Source organism: Gossypium arboreum, chromosome 2 (genome assembly GCF_025698485.1).
Source record: "Gossypium arboreum isolate Shixiya-1 chromosome 2, ASM2569848v2, whole genome shotgun sequence".
Lineage (NCBI taxonomy): Eukaryota > Viridiplantae > Streptophyta > Magnoliopsida > Malvales > Malvaceae > Gossypium > Gossypium arboreum.
This window is the reverse complement of record NC_069071.1, coordinates 1,420,404-1,437,980: the sequence shown is the minus strand read 5'-3', so window position 1 is coordinate 1,437,980 and position 17,577 is coordinate 1,420,404. Positions and strand designations below refer to the sequence as shown.

The 17,577-nt window shown below is 31.6% G+C and overlaps 1 protein-coding gene across 1 annotated transcript; it reads right to left on the bottom strand.

Moving 5' to 3' along the window:
* Positions 1–5,744: 5,744 nt before the first annotated feature.
* LOC108476792 (BEL1-like homeodomain protein 4) lies at positions 5,745–11,683 on the bottom strand. Its single transcript, XM_017779161.2, has 5 exons — positions 11,314–11,683; positions 10,013–11,128; positions 8,899–9,284; positions 7,976–8,036; positions 5,745–6,544 (listed from the first exon to the last, which is right to left on the bottom strand). Exons 2-5 carry the CDS (start codon positions 11,069–11,071, stop codon positions 5,999–6,001), a joined length of 2,052 nt encoding a protein of 683 aa, XP_017634650.1. The 5' UTR covers positions 11,072–11,128; positions 11,314–11,683; the 3' UTR covers positions 5,745–5,998.
* Positions 11,684–17,577: the final 5,894 nt, after the last annotated feature.

The following is a 17,577-nucleotide window of genomic DNA, read 5'->3' as shown; positions in this document are numbered from 1 at the left end:
TTTAGGGGATCTGGGCAATAGGCCTTATTAATAATTTGGGCTGAGTTTTAGCATAAAGGAGCACCTGGCCTAGTGGCTAAGCATGCTAGGTAGTGGGAAGGAGAGTTGGGGTTCGACTCCCAACAGGTGCAAAAGAGTTTTATTTTTTCTTTATATCAGGGAACGACGCAGAGAACTGTTATATAAAGTTGGGGTTAAAAGGTAACACAAAAGGGAAGCTCGGCCCAGTGGCAGAGGCGCTGGGAGTGTGGTATAGTGCCTAGGTTCGAGGGTTGGCACACGCAAAGGCTTGTTTTTATTTTAATAAGCCAGATCGCACTAAAATAAGGTTTAAGAATAATTGCGACCGAGCTATGTCACAAGAAGCGCCTGTGGCTCAGTGGCTGTAGCGTCTTTGGGTATATAGGAGGGCGCAGTTCGAGTCTGTGTGCAGGTGAATTCTGTTTAATTTTTAAAGTGGGTCAGAATTGAAGCAGGTAAGGTTTATAATTAATTGTGACCATGTATTAGCAAGGTAGAAAGCATGGTGCAGTGGCCAGTAGCACGGAGGTGGGCGCAAGGCAGACGGAGGTTTGGGGTTTGAGCTGCAGTTCGGGCATTCAAGGTTTGGGTTTTTTTTGCTGCATGCGTGGGGAGGAATTGGGGTCTGACTAGGACTCTTGGCAGCATGCAGAAGCGGTGCAAGCAGGTGGATAATGCTGATCGGTTGGGGAGTTTGAATGAAATTCAAACTTCAAATTTGGCCAAAAATCAAGGAGCAAATTAGGGAATTGAAATTTAAAAAGAATTCCTCATTTGGCCATAGCTAAAGAGTGCCGAATATTTTAGGCCTTTAGGATTTATTTTTTTTTTCCTTCTTCTATTTTCTATTCTTTTCTATATCTCTCATCTCTTCCCCTCTTCTCTCTTCTTTCTCATCTTGTTGATTCTCATTCTATCTTTTTCCCGATCCTAAATCCTTCATATTCTTCTTCTTCTTTTCTCTTATAAATCCTCAAAAAAATTGGTTAGCCGAATTTCCATTGAAGCCAAACCTCGTATCTTTTCTTCCAAAATCGAAATCTTACTACTTTGAGGTACTGCAAAAGCCGAACCCTTGGTTGAGTATTTTTCCTTTCTTGTGCGGTAGTTGGATCTACAATCGATTGGGAGTAGTGTCATAACAATATAGGTAAACGCTCGAATCTTTCTTTTGTTATTCATGAATTAAGGTAAAAGCCGAAAAACCCCTATATGCAAAGGGTGCCTGTTGGTTGTACTCAAAGGGTTTAGTGGTGATATCTGATTTTTTTTTCCCTATAGTGTGGATTAAAGGCTACTAATCGAGGGCTTGGATATTTGGAAAGACCAGAGTTAGATCTAGTCCATTTTTTTCGGCAAAGGTAAGAACACTAGTGCCTAAAGTGTTAATGGTCGATTTTTAGTAAGGAGTTTTGCAGATAAGTTGCTATGGATTTATAGTTAACGTATTAGTAATTGATTGTAGGCAGTTCGTGTGTGGAACTCGTCAGCGTTTCGTCACAAACAGGTGTGTAAACGACACCCACTCATAGACTAGATCGGTAAAAGCCGAAAAGTCGAAAAGCCGGCATTTATGAACTTGCGAGCGTGCGAGCGCTTGTGAGGTGGTTTGGTTGTTAATTTTGATAATCGCAAGCAGTATGATTGCAGAGTGCGTAATTTCGTGCACTTCGGTATATTTGGGCTTAATGGGTCGAAAATGAGTTAGTGGGCCAACGGGCCCAATTCGAAAAAACGCTCGGTAAGTGCTTCTGTTAATGTGTTAATGGTTATAATATGTATGTAAACTCTAGAATAGTAAATTTTACTGAAATACCCCTAAGTATGAAAATTATCGTTTTACCCCTAGGTGCTAAATGACCGTTATACCCCTAGGGTTAATTTTGACCGAAATACATGATATTACGATTACATTTGTTATACGCCATGACATGTATATCATTGCATGGGGTTGGGTTTTGTTATGGAGGAAGAACCTGTTCGGTGGTCGTGCCACATATTACGATATAAGCGCTTTCTTTGCGGATTATAGTTAGTGCATAATCGGTGCTAACACTGTAAGTGTAGGGATGGCGTGGGTGATTTATTCCCAGTGAAGTGTAGGGATGGACGGAGGAAGTGCGAGGTTGGATGGGGTTATCATGCATTAATCATATGAGATCGCTCATTATGGGCCAACTGTATTGAAATGGGCCCAATCGTGTTAATATGGGCAAGGCCCAATATATCTCGACTTGTAATAGGGCTACGACCCAGATTGATCTTGATATGGGCTAGGCCCAGATACTCTATATCGAGGGGCTATGGCCCAGATTAATCTTGATATGGGCTAAGGCCTAGTTAACACCGATTTCGAATAGGGCTTAGGCCTAGTAAAGCTTAAACCGATTTGGGCTCGTTTGGGATACTTTACACATCGAGTTTTCCAAACTCACCCCTTTTTCCCATTTTGCGGTGAGCCTTAGATCGATGGACTTGGAGTCAAGGGGGATTCAGAGTGGCCACGAAGATTAAGTTTCTTTTTCTTTAAAATAAGTTTCGCATTTATTATTTTGATCATTTTATTCGGTTTAAGTTGTAATAAGGCCGCTCTTTTTATTATTTTTAATATTTTGGGTTATTAAATTGGTTAGCTCTAAAGCGCGTTTTATAAAATTACTTATTTTCAAAATATCACGATTTCGAGCAAAGCTTCCATAACGTAAATGTTTTCAAAGGAAATACATATTTTAAATAGACTTAAACTTAATTTGTTGTTCGTGGACAAGCAATATGCTTTAAGTGTGGCAATGGATGTGTGCATGTCTAGGATTGGATCCATGAAGAGCTTGGTACTTAAGCAATCCAATAGACTCACCACCTCTTTTCGGCTTCCTACCGGTGCATGACTTCCATTCACTTTAAGCCATAACAAAGAAGGTTTGATTTCTCGATACTTAACTGTTTTAAAATAACATGTTTCGCCACTACAAAGGTTTATAAGTTTTCAAAGTTTCCCATAAGATTTTACAAGGTTGTTAACAATTTTTTGATTATTACAATGAATCACGTTTTGGAAAAAAATAAGGCTAAAGTTTTATACAAGTTTAAACGATAAAAGTTTCTAAACATCAAGAAGGGTTTTCAATGAAAACATGGTTTTCGAAAAACACTTCAATGTGACACGCCAGATTCGGTCGTAACTTCTGGGCCGGGTTTGGGGTGTTACAATTTGAGAATCATATCTGCAAGGTCCTCGACTTGTTCCTTGTCAGCACAAGGATGCCTAAACCATCTTGAGTCTGTTTGAGAACATTTGAGAGTCATGGCTGCAAGGTCCTCGATTTGTTCCTTGTAAGCACAAGGATGCCAAACCATCTTGAGTCTGTTTGAGAACATTTGAGAGTCATATCTGCAATGTCCTCGATTTGTTCCTTGTAAGCACAAGGATGCCAAACCATCTTGGATCTGCTTCAGTATAAACATCTGAAGGTTAGATCTGCTATATTTGAGAATGTCTGAGAGTCAAATCTGCTATGTCCTCGATTTGTTTCTTGTAGACACAAGAATACCAAATCATCTTGGATCTGCTTCAGTATAAACATCTGAAGGTTAGATCTGTTATATTTGAGAACGTCTGAGAGTCAAATCTGCTATGTCCTCGATTTGTTCCTTGTAAACACAAAAATACCAAATCATCTTGGATCTGCTTCAGTATAAACATCTGAAGGTTAGATCTGCTATATTAACCACTGGTAATTTTTGTGAAAAATTTTCTGACTCGAAGCGAGCCCACACTTGGAAAATGTGAGTTTGAGGATAGCAGAGAAGACTACTCGGTAGAAGCACTCATCCTAGACGAATCGAAAATATACAATTTTGATTAAGTGTTTATTACTTTAGATATCACAACTAAGATCTTGTTTTGGAAAAAAAATTAAAACTATGGCTTTTCCTTAAATTTATTTTCTGTTGCGTTTCCTAAACTCGTTTTTCCAACAATCGTGTCACTGACAAATGTTACGGACCAAAATTAGGAGGAAAGTGAGTCATGCGTTGCATAACATGAGTTACAGACCAAAATCAGAAGGAAAGTCAGCGGATCAACTTGGGGAAAAATTACGAGATTGCAATGCAAATTTCTTACACCTAGCTGGATGAGTTTTCACTTTCTCTCTTAAAAATGACTTATTTTCTTAATTAAATTTTAAAACAGGCCTAAGAATAGGCTATTGAGCTAATTTAACCTTCGAAAAATAGGATTTTTGGAAGACATGTAATTTCATTAAATTTTGAAGCATGAGTGAAAGAATTTGCCTTCTAGCTCTTATGTTATATTATATATATATATCATGCAAAATAAAAGAAATTGGATAAAATATTTAAATATCAAATAATTAATACACTAAATGTTCATACGCCTAACTAAGGTGACCAAATTTAACGTGCCTTAAATTCATGTTCATCATTTGAAATCCGTAGCATTTCAGTTCTACCACATGATTGTATATATATTGCACTTATTTCACTCATTGATTAGTTGCTTTCACTTCTCTATAATATATAGTCTCAAAGGTTTTTTTTAATATTTTCACCCTCTATTATTAAAGAAATATTTTAATCTAAGTTGACATTTTAATTCTTACATATTAAATTTATTGTTGATGAAATAATATGTCTTAATAGTAATTGACATGGCATTAAATCGAATATTGAATTAAATTAAAAAGCTAAACAACACTTTCGAAGAACGAGTAGAGGTGAGAAATTGATTCTGGTTTTATCCTAAATTGTTTTCTATTCTATCTGGTTTTTTTGCATGTAATTATCGTGTTTAAATTATTTGTAATTTGGTCCACACCAGCTACCATTAAGCCACATCGTTTCATTTATTTACAAAATGAGTGAGTTTATTTTTTAATGTCATGTCCTTCTATTAACGATAAAGTTAATGTGCAGGGATTAAAATGTCATCTTTTTAAAAGTATAGGGGCTAAAATGGATTTTTTGATATGGTAAGGTGACTTGTATTGAACTCTAACTCATATATATAAAAGCTAGCTGTTGATGTATATATGGAGAGGGATTCACTTACATCGATGTAAAATTAAAGTAGTTTTACACCCTTTCATATCTCTTTGAACAATAAATATTTTAACGATCCAACCACTAAATTTTGATATAATTATAATTGTCATGCATGTAAATTGTTGAATTGATTCGATATCATATCGATCTAAAGTATTGTATATATTAATATTTATTAAACGGCTGACCGTATTTTTATATAAAATAAATAGTTAGAAAATTTTAATTTACGTCAAATTTGACATGCATGATCTATATAAATGGAATATAAAATATAACAGTTGGATCATTAAAATATGAATTGTACACAAATATATGAGAGAGTAATTTTACACTAATATAAGTGTGTTGAGTGTTTCTTTGTGTCATTTAGATGGTGAAATTATCTATTTATATGATATGGTTACTGTTTATAGATGTGATGTCAACACGTACCCTACTCTAGGTCTAACGCGTGTTTATACGATGAGGGTTCGCCTATGTGATGGCGTGTGAACCCACATCATGCAATCTCATGTGCAAACTTATAGTGTCACATGAGCTTGAAGTGCAAATCGTGTAAAACTTGACTCGAATCCAATCAGATTATAAGTAGATAATAATGAGTATCGTAACAAAGTGGAACTTCCCCCACACATATATAAAAACAGATGGGATAATCTATCATCTTCCAAATAATAATATATTCACGTTATATAAAGTTACAAAATCTTATGTATATATAGAAGAGGCAAATTACTATATAATTATAATAATGACCAAATACATTATCTAGCTAACTTAATGCTACGTTTATCAAAAGGAAAAAAAAAAAGCAAAAAAAAAAAAATCAAGATGGAATTATATTGTTTTTTTTTTCTATTTTAAGAGAAATGCTATGGAATATTTGTAATTTGGAAGAAGAAAAAAATTAACAGCCCCCAAAGTTTGTAACTGAGAAAGAAGAAGCTTTATCGGGCATGTTCCCAGGATGGCGTAGCCCTAATGTAAGTGACACATCGCCCCCAGTGGTCCCAAACCTTATTAGGGTCGAACCAATGTCAGTGTTGTCAGCAGTAATGGTCCCAACAATGTTGTTGCTGCCACGATGACATGTGTCATCGGTGACAGCTAATAGTCTTTGGTGGATATCCGAGTCGGAAACCGGTGGTGTCACCTCCGTTGCGGTGGAGGTATTAGTAGTACTCGTACCGGTGTTGGTAAGTTGGTTTTCGGAGAAGCATTGTGTAGTATTGGTTCCAATGAGTGAAGGGTCGTTTTCCGGTGGTTGTGGTGGTGGTGATGCGCCACCTGCCCCGCCGACCGCTGTGGTTGAAGGGGTTGATGTTTGTGCAGCATTGTTGTTGGTCCTTGTTCCTTTATTATTATCTCCTCCTTCTTTTGACTCTTGTTGGTACATCTCTTCCACCATGGGTTTCCACAACCTAACCCTGGCATTTATGAACCAATTTGATACCTACAAAAATAAATCGATAAAAGGTAAATTACACTGGGAGTTAATAAATTTCAAAATATTATAAAATTATCACTAAATTATTCAAAAGTTTTTATTTAAATAACTGGCAGTTCAGTGTTAAGTTTTTTATATATAAAAAGTCTATTTAACGAGCTCTAAGTGACGATTTAATAATCGATACAGTGGATTAGTATCTATTAACGAGTAGAATAACATACATTAAATCAAAATCGATCTCGCAATTAATGTCAGAGATCAAAGAAAAAAACTGTTTAAATTTAATTTTAGATTTACGATATTTAAAGTTATTTCATGAAAAAAATAAAAAAGTACTTTTGATTGATGTAGATAATATAAACAAATAAGACCATATATCAGTGATTTAACATCCTAATGATTTAAATAAAAAATTTATATAACGTAATGATTACATAATTTTTAAAATTAAGTGACTAAAATATAAACGTACTAAAAAAATAAATAATAAGCAATAAATAATAAATAATTATGGTGCGGGTGGGGGTGGGGTGGGGGACTGTTGATCAACTAGCTATATCTTTCCTCACATGTTGCTCAATGATGTCTGTTTCCTTACAGAAAGCTCCAAAAAGCAGTCATGATTAGGGCGAGGCAAGGAAAGGGGGGACTCCATTAATGACCTCGAATCACTGTATTTATTTCAGTGTTATAAATTATAAAAGACATAGGTCTAGAATTAGGTGTTTGTCTTTCATATATATTATATATCGGTAAAATTTTCATAGAAACCTTATATTAAGATTTAATTAAAAATAAATTAATTAATTATCTAGACATTAGATCAGAGCAAACGGATCATCATGTTGATGTATAAGAATCAATTTATAATAGTAAAATAGATAAAAATTTTAACAAAATTAATTTACTCTTTAATGTAGTATACAAATACTAATTTACTTATTTTAAATAAAAATATAATTTAACTTCTAATAAACTACCTGTATGATACTTTATATATAACACACCTTCCAACCGCACGTTTCCATGCAAAACTAAGAATTATATTATTATGCCCCCATTAATTAAACACTTAACCAGAAAACAATAAAAGGAATGGTGTATTTATGGTGACTTTTATCGTGTAGTTGAAAGTGTAATTGATATGAGAGATAAGAAGAACACAACACGGAGAGAGAGAGAGAGAGAGAGAGAGAGAGAGAGTATGTTCAAAGCTGCAATCTTTTATGTCTTCTATTTGTGTACTTTTGTCTCTTTTCATTTTCAGAAGAAAAAAAAAACTCAGAATCTATGTTATGTCCTATGGGTAATAAAAAAAAACATCAGAGAAATAAAAACCCAAATCCATGCAAAAGTCACCCCCTCCGCCCTTCCTTGTGAAACTTACTTATGGTGTATATATATAATGTGAAAGTGAAAAAGAAGGGGCATTACCTGGTTTCTCGATAAACCAGTCTGTCGAGCTAAAAGATGCTTATCTGCATCACTTGGGTACCTGAGAAATAGACCAGAAAAAGACATTAGACTCCATTTACCGTATAAAGAGACTCATAGATGCTCTTTTTTCTTTACCATGCATGGGCGTGAGAATCTAAGATATATAGAAAAACATCATCACCATAACCAGCACCAGTTGTTTCTTTTGCAGTACAACATCTCTTTCATTATTACTTACATGCACACACACATATATCACTTAGTAACAAAAAGAAAAAAGGTTAAATTAAAAGTATCATAGTGTTTTTTCTTCAATATTTTATTATTATTAAAAATTATCGTAGTTGACTGAATAATTAAACAATTACGCGTGGGTGTTACGTATTACTCATATTTACATGATGAAATTTTTAATAAAAAAATCAATTTACTTTTTAACTTACCATATTTGAATCACAGAAGCAAGAGTGAAGCCAGGAAAATGTATTAGAAGGGACCAAAAATTAATAAAAATTTTGAGAGAATTAAAAAGTAATTTTAATTATATACTACTTGTAATTTCTTAAAAATTAAAACACATATATAAAAAATATATATTTTCAGGGAGAAATACCACTACCAACACCTTCTCTGCTCCTTACTCAAGGATAAAATGCAATCCGATAATAAGGTGTCATCTGTGATACAAAGCTCTAATAAAGTTGACTCTTTTTTTTTTTCGAAATAACGAATTTTTGGGGGTCACTGAGTGACATATAAACAGCTTTTTATTATTCATCCCAAGGATATACTTGGATTTCGTGAGCTAAATAAAATGTTTCATTATGCCATATATATATATACACTCAATTACCAATGATGCAGATTCTATTGTTAACCTATATAATATATGTCAGATAATAGGGGTCAAAAGAACGTACGGGTGTAAAAAATGTTCGAAAAGCCAAGCTCTTAATATGTTGACAGATCGTTCAGGCAAGCCTCTTTGTGGTCTCCAAGCTTCATGTTCCATCATTCCTATTTGATGAAATGCTTTTTGTTGTCTTAAACTTTGTTCTAACATCCTTAACCTTGGTGTTTCTCCTTTAGTTATGCCTGATGTTCCAACTCCATCTTTTTCACCTAACAGTTCACAACTGTGTTTCAATTGGCTTGATATAGCATCTTTTAAACACCTAAAATGTCTTGACATTGCTTTTTGAGCAAGAGCTGTGTATGGTATTGCTGCACCATAACCCATTACTAGATCAAATGAGTTTACTACTGTTTGCATTTGTTCACAGTAATGGTTGTATCTCCTATCCACCTACAACAAGAACAAGAACAACCATTGTTAATAATGTTTTGTAATGAAATGATATGTTAATGGTGGTGATATCTTTGTGCCTTACCCCCCCCCCCCTTTTAACAAGAGTAAATAAGGTTAAAAATATTATGGAAAAACTTGTACTAAGAGTCGATTGTATTTTGTCTCCCTTTGCTCAAAATATGAGCAAATTAGTTTTTATACATAAGATTAAAGAGTAAATTTTATCTATTTCTATTATTAAAAATTAGTTCATATATGTCAGCATGAGGTATACATGACACATCACATGTCAGTGTCTGGTTATTTTATTTGTCATGCTAGTTTTTAACAGTAAAAATTTATAAAATTTTCAAAAAAAAGATTAGCTTATTTCTTTGATTAATATATAAAAATTAATTTACCTTTTTGTTATCATAGAGGATAAAATGCAATCTCAGCGCTAATAAAACAAATTATAATATTAAGATGTTATATTATGGTATGGATGGGATGCTCATAAGTTTATATATATATATGGTGGGCAAATAGTCAACTTTCAATCAAATGGAACATCCCACCAAAACTAATATAGACCCCTAGATTTTTGGAATAGAAAAATCAAATAAATCAAACTCTACCAACTAGATACTATTTGAGTACCCTTTTGCACTAGCCGGCTTTGTGCTCTATCATTTGGTCATTGACTATTGAAGGAGAGAGAGGAAAAGAGATTAGAGAATACATGCCTCATCAAGCATGGATAAAAGTTTGACCTTCCTTCTTTGATGTTCAATTCTATCAGAAGCTGAAAATGGAGGAAGATCCTTTGTTGATGAAGATGAACCATTGGTTGTTGTTCCATCATTGCTTGGATTAGAGCTAGGGTTTATGTTGTTTTTACCAAGTTTTTTCTTCTTGAATCGACCGCTACCAACACTGCAGAATTCTTCTAATAGTTCTTGAGCTAGTTTGGTGTACTTTGAGTTCCTTAATACATTGACCATTCCCAATGATGAATTGTACCCAACATGAACTTGATGGTTTTGAACCAATCCAAGTGGCTGATGAGGAGAATGATGGTCATGCTTGTATTGAAACTGCGCTGTAGCTGTAGCAGAAGAACCACCACCACCATCAGCACCACCAGTAGCACCTCCTTGGTTATAATACAATTTGGCTGCTTCCAAGTGTTGTAAAGATGATAAAGATAGTGAAAGGCCTTGGCCTTGGCCTTGGCCATGGCCTCCTTCATGGGAATTATCAGGAACCCAAGTGAATTGAGGTGGAAAAGCACCTCCATGAAACCCTCGTGGTGGTGGTTGTGGTTGTGGTGGTGGAGGGGAAGGCGACCTTGTTTGTGGGTTCATCAAGAAAAGATGCATGGCAGCTGCTGAATCAGCATTAATACTCGGCAACTGTTGTTGTTGAGCTAAACTATCACGGTCGTTCTTTGATTCACCTAACTGTCCTCGATAATTAGCTTGCAAAGACTGGTCTAATAACTCGGTGGAAGCGGCGGTCACCGTAACACTTGAAGGAAAATAAAACATTTCCGATGATAACATACCTGTTGATTCATAAACAGGTAAAGCATTTGATTCTTCTTCTTCAATCCCTACTAATGGTGGTGGTGGTGGTTCAAACCCTTGAACCCTTAACTTATCTCTCCGGATCTGTTGTACCAGCTGCTGCTGCTGTTCTTGGTGGTTTATGGCTGATCTCTCGAACCCATTTGAGAAACTGAAGATACCAGCAGCTGCTTGATGGTGGTGGTGGTGGTGATGGTGGTAACCTTGGGAAGCCATAGAATTTCTTTAGAATCATATATCAACAAGCCTTCATCATCATCATCTATACCTTCTCTGCTCAATTATGGATCCAAAAACAAAGAGCACCCCATCTTGTTATTAATCATAAACAACATAAAAAGAAAAACAAGAAAAGAAATGGGTTTTTGTTTATTAATCATTTTCATCATTATATATATTAAAGAGGTGTATATGTGTGAGAGAGTGAGTGTATGTATATATATAGGGAGACAGCAGACCTTGTTAGAGAGTTGCAGAGAATGAAAGGATATGTAAGAGAGAGAGCTCTTAAGACATCGTTTTCTCTTCTAAGGTATTGAAAGCTTTCTTCAATTCCCTGCTTTTCTTTTCTTTTCCTTTCTTTTCTTTTCTTTTCTTGCTGTATATGTCTATGTGTGTGTGTTTGCCTGTGTCTGTCGTCTCTTTCTCTCCTTTTCTTTCCTCTCCTTTGTAGCAGTGACCCTTTTCTTTATTTTATATATATATAGGCTGCAAAATAATGACAGTAAAAAAGAATCAAATAATAAGGAAGAAAAAGAAATGATAATCTTATTTTTTTCTCGAGAAAACATGAAGAAATAGACCCAGATGTGAAAAATATCAGAAATGAGGGGAAAAGTTTGCTATAATGAAAAACTTAATTTTAGAAAAACATTTTATAATGAAAATATTTGCTAATAATTTAGAGTTATTATTTCTTTTATTAACTCCCTAAACTACTCGTAATCTAAGTATAATACAAGATGTAATAGGGATCGATTATATTTTATCCGTTTCACTTATACACTTAAAAATTAGAGTAAATGATGGAATAACTAGATAATGACACGTGATATACTACATGTTCCTTATGTTGACGAATAAAATTAATTTTTAATAGTAAAATGAATAGAATTTTTAATAGAAAAACTAATTTTGTTTTTAATCTAACATACAAATACTAATTTACACTTTTTGAATAAACGGGACAAAGTATTGAAAGTGAATAAATTATATATTACTCCAAATAAATTATGTTGTCAAATTAAAAGAAAATTAAGTGAATTTAATTTTAAAATTGTTGATGATGTATTATAATTTGATTTATTATATAGAATTATGACTCGTGACGATGAGCACCTTGATCATCAACATGTGGGATTTAAAAATATTATTTTATTGATATTGCTTGTAAAATTTAAAAACAAGTATGAATTAGATTTTTTTATAAAATAAAAAATAGAGAGAAAAAACATAGACTTTAGTTTTAATTTATTACATTATTATCAAATTACAAAATTAACCACTGTCTAGATTTTTTTATTTAGCTAAAAATCATTCAACACAAGTTGACATTTTTAAACATTAAAATAAGTATAGTTTATTCCATTGTCCATGGATTTTTTTAAAAATAATTTTATTATTATTTTCAATAATTTTATTTTAATATATGAAAATAATTATTTAATAAAATTGTGTTGAAAAGTAGGGTATTATTGTAATTTAAAATGGCGTCCTCTGGGAACCAACACAAACTACGAAATAAAATAAAGATAAGGTCAGTACAAAGTCATTTCAATGATCCAAACTACCACCAGCCTTCAATATGTTGAAATGACAAAATTACCCTACCTAATCATTAGTATATATTCATTAATAGCAATAGTTGGTAAGGGCAAAAAGGTCTTTGGGGATTTTTTGCATTAATAACAAAAATGAAGCTAGGAAAAAAAAAGGAATACAACATTTCTTATTTAAAGATAAAAATTTGCAATTAATGTTGTACAAAAATTATAATTATTATTTAATAAAATAATATTTCAGACTTGGATAACTTGAATCTGAAACGATACAGATACAAAATTGACTTGAACACGAAATAATTCAAATAGAACGGACTTAAAATTTTAAAATCTAATTTGACCCGACTTAAAACTAACTAGTGAGACTCAATCAATTAACGGGTGCAATTATGATATAATTTCTAGTTTTAAATTAGGGTAACTACATATTTAGTTAGTAAATTATGAATAAATTTTTCTTTTTACTATCAAATAATGAAAAAAATTACAATATAATTATTTATGTTATCGATTAATACCTCAAAAATTGATAACGGGACATATTAACTAACAAGTTTATACTAGATTTAGCCCTTGAACTATAGCTAAAAAAATCTTTTATTCTTTACACATCTAGTTTAATTTACCATTTAGAGTATACTAAGATGCAACGAACATTGTGTTTGGTGCTTATGTTCGTGGTAGTTATAGTTGTTGTCATTGTAGTCATGTATATGAAAATTATCCCAAGCACAAGTGTATGAAGCTTGCCGACAAGTGTGCGGCGAGATTTTTTGATCCTCTCTGTTAGCTTTGATTTTCAAAGTGTTCTAATATATAATAAATTTCAATCTCTTAAACAAAAACATGAAAATTAATGTAACAACCATTAAAACATTTTCAAGTGTTACAAAAATTCAAAAACATGTTTTATAAAATGCTTTTAACCTTTAAAAAATGTTTTTGAGTACTCCCAATACCTTTCCAAATTGATTTAAAGTGTTTCCAAGCTTTTCAATGGCTAAGAATTTATATCATACATCAAGGTATTGATACCCGAGAATTTCTTCTTAGGTATTTGATACCCAAGTTTTATGTATCGATACATTGTAAGTCAGTAGCCAAAAACACTTTAAAGAGGGGTAAAATATTGATACCTAATCCCAGGTAATACACAAACCCTAAGTATCAATACATTAGAAGTCAGTGTTCAAAATTTTAAAATAAGGGGAGCAAGATATCAATACTTGTTCATGAGGGATTGGTACTTACCTTGAAGGTTCGGTACCCAGTCATTTTTTATGACTATTTTTTTGTAAGGTGTCGGTACCACCTTTTAGGATACCAATACCTATGCTTGCAAGCTATCATTGATGCGTAAATTCAATACTATCAATAGCTAGAAACTCTATCCAACAACTCCAAAAAATTACTTATCAATGATAGAGTATAAATAAGGTCCGAAAACACTCCAGACAAGAAACAAGTTTACAAAGAGCAAAGAATAAAAATCCAATCTTTCATTTGTTATACCCATTTCTCTTTCAAAAACACCAGTTAGGTTTATTGTTATTCATTGTACTAGTTAGGTTTATTGTTATTCATTGTACAAGTACTTGCTTGCATTGTGAGTGTTTAAACTTTGTATATTTATCCTTGAGAGGTTTCATTGTTTCATTTTTTTTTCTTGTTGAGTTGGTGTCATCCTTCAATTAGGTCCCAATTCAATGGATAATTTTTTAAACGCCCTTTATTTTTACCAAGTAATAGATATTATTCTAAGGGCAATTTAGTCTTTTTATGTAGAATCTACAAAAAGAAATATTTCCACATGATGGAATTCAAACCCAAAACATAATGAATTTCAATAATTCAATTTTACCATTTCAATCAAAGCCATATTTAATTATTATATCAATTTTATTTTAATTTTTCTTTACAAAAAGTTTGGGTTTTCTATTTTAATTGATTTGAGTTTCGTTTTAAAAATGAAAAGTTAGTCCAATTGGATAATACTTTTAATCCATTTCATTAAATCGCTAATTCGGGAATCAACGATTTAACTATTTATATGCATGAAATTAACAAAATTCAATAATTTGTATGCAACAAACTAGCAAATGTTAACCGTTAAAGTTTATGTGTTTATCAACAATTAGGCTAACCTTCAAAAAGAAAAAAGAAAAACAATTGGACTAACCTCTCAATTTTTATAAAGTACAAGGACCAAATTTTTACAATTAGAGAGATAAAATTCATAGTTAGACTACTATACTTGCTATTTAAAATAATAAATATATGCAAAGATGACATCAAGGGGTAGGAAAGGGACTTGCCCCCTAAAATAGTAAGTTTCAACTTTTGCCCCTAAAATTACATTTTAGCTCTAAAAAATTATAATTCAATTTTAGCCTCCAAAAATAGTAACATTTATAGTTTAACCCTTTTAGAAATTGTAAGATCTTATGGTAAAATTGTATTTTGAGCCATTGGAATAATATTATATGCTACGTAATTGATAGAATAAATTGTATAATTTGCATTCTTATACATTGATAATTATACATGTTATTAAAATTAATATATTTTTAAAATTTTAATTTCTAATCATATAATAGGTAATTTTATAATTAATTTTTTGGAGTTTTATTTATTGTTATATTTTTTATTAGTTTTTTGTATAATTAAAATTTTAAGAAATGGTATAATTTTTTTCAAGTTAGATGAATATATTATATTTATTCTTTTTGAAAGAATATTATTATTAGTTTACTCAATAAAACTCTTTAAATTTAAAATATTTTGCATAAACATCCTACTGAGGCGGCCGGCACCACGAAAATTGATATTTATATGATGGTAAAATTCTATTTTTTGCCCCCAACAAAAAATTATAATTCAAATTTGGTCCTAAAATAGTAAATTTATAGTTTAACCTCTTTAAAAATTATTAAAATTCAAGTTAATATAATGATAAACTTTTAGAATTTCAAACTTCATCTCTATATGTGCAACACATATAAGCGATTCAATTTATATATTAATATTATTTTATAATTTCAAAATAAAACTTTCAAATATGAAATATTCGAGCTCGAATAATGCTGGTTACCTATTAATAACTATCCATTAATGCCTTAGTTTTTATTGTGGGGTTTGTAAGGTGTGAAAAGCACATATAACTGCTTTCTGGTTTGATAATGTCAAGATGGGCATGTTTGATTAACCTTTTTTTTTTTTCTTATTTATTTTTGTTTTTCATTGAAAAATAATTTTCAATTTAATCCATAAACTTTTTTTTTTGTTCATAATAGTATGAGAACTTGACAATTTTTCTTTATTTTGGTCCATCTATTGACCCGACACGTTGATATTGTGCCAGATCATCACCTAAAAAATTATATTTTTTTATAAAAGAATTCAGCAATGATGTAGTACAACTTGAATTGGATTTCCATAATGTGAAATGCTATTTGTTTTTAATAGGAATAATGATTTGTTTGACCCTCCAACTTTACATAAAAATCATTTTAGTCCTCTTTTTAAATTTTCACCTCTTTTAACTTTTAAACTTGCATTGTTTGTCTAATTACTCTAAAATGAATGGAAAAATTAAGTCTGTTAACTTTGTTGATGTGATATCCTCGTTGAAGTCCATATGTATACTATGTTAGCAAATAATTAATTTTAAAAATTTTAAAAATATTTTTTATACTTTTTATTTTTTTGAATTTTTATATTTTAAAATAATTAATTAATCATCTATGTGGTATAGATGTGATAGCCACGTCAGCAAAGTTAATAGATGTTAACTTTTTCATTCATTTTGGGGTGATTTGACAAATAGTACAAGTTTAAGGGCTAAAAGATGTGAAAAATTAAATGAAGAGTTAAAATAAATTTTTTTATAAAGTTAGAAGATCAAATAAGTCATCTTTACATATTATTTAGTATTTTCCTTAACAATTATCAATAACCTAACCCCAAACCAATCTCTTATAAAATAACTTAGAAATTCAACATTGAAAACTCAAATATAAAAGAATATATTAACCCATTAGTTACTGCAAATACCCAAAGAGTTTTAAACCCTAGCATGGGGACTTGGGTGTCCCTCTCCTTTTGTTCTTTAATAATTAAAGGTCAAATTGTATTACTAGACTCTGTACTTTCAATAGATTGTAAATTTAGTATCTGTCTTCAATTTAGTCATTTTTAGTCTATATACTTTCAGAATTTAAAAAATTTAGTCCTGACCGAGTGGAAACTATCAAATTCATTAAGTTAAGTTTTGTTATTTTTAAAATTTGATGTGTTAAACATATTACCACATGTGAAAAGCCATGTCAACTTTCCATTTTTACATTTTACTCACAAAAAAAAAGTTAATAGATTTAACGAATGTCATTTACATTAAGACAAGAATTTCGAAATCCAAAAAATAAAGTGACTAAGAATGATCCAGTTGGAGAACATTAACTAAATCATTAACTTTACGCATAATACAAAACTAATAATTGAATTTAAACAAATAGATTTAACTGCTACTTTTTTTTTGTTAGAACTAAAATTTTAACCTTTTTTTTGAATAATCTCATTATAGGTTCTGATCATATCTGCTCTATTTGACATAACACTTTAGCCCCTCCCAACCCATAAATAGGAGGATAATGCGTTTTAGTGCCCTTAAACCCACGTCCTCCTACATAGCTAACAATATCCATACCAATCGAGCTAAAACTCAATCGGTACAAAAATTTATTTTGTTTTTATCTTCATAATCTTATATTTAAATAATCCTTAAATAATATATACATATACGTAAGAAAAAAATTCATCAATTAATTCAAACATGATTAATTAATAAACTTCATTATAGAAAGAAAAAATTATCTCTTACGTGCTCAAATTGAAGTCAAGCTAACAAAGTCTATAGGCAGTTCCTTCTATACATGGTTAACC

Excerpts from the sequence above, each read along its gene's own strand:
- LOC108476792 (XM_017779161.2), bottom strand. The coding sequence starts at position 11,071 with ATGGCTTCCCAAGGTTACCACCATCACCACCACCACCACCATCAAGCA. Across the intron at positions 9,285-10,012 it reads TTTTATCCATGCTTGATGAG|GTGGATAGGAGATACAACCA; the intron begins GCATGTATTCTC and ends TTCTTGTTGTAG. Across the intron at positions 6,545-7,975 it reads CTGGTTTATCGAGAAACCAG|GTATCAAATTGGTTCATAAA; the intron begins GTAATGCCCCTT and ends TTATTTTTGTAG.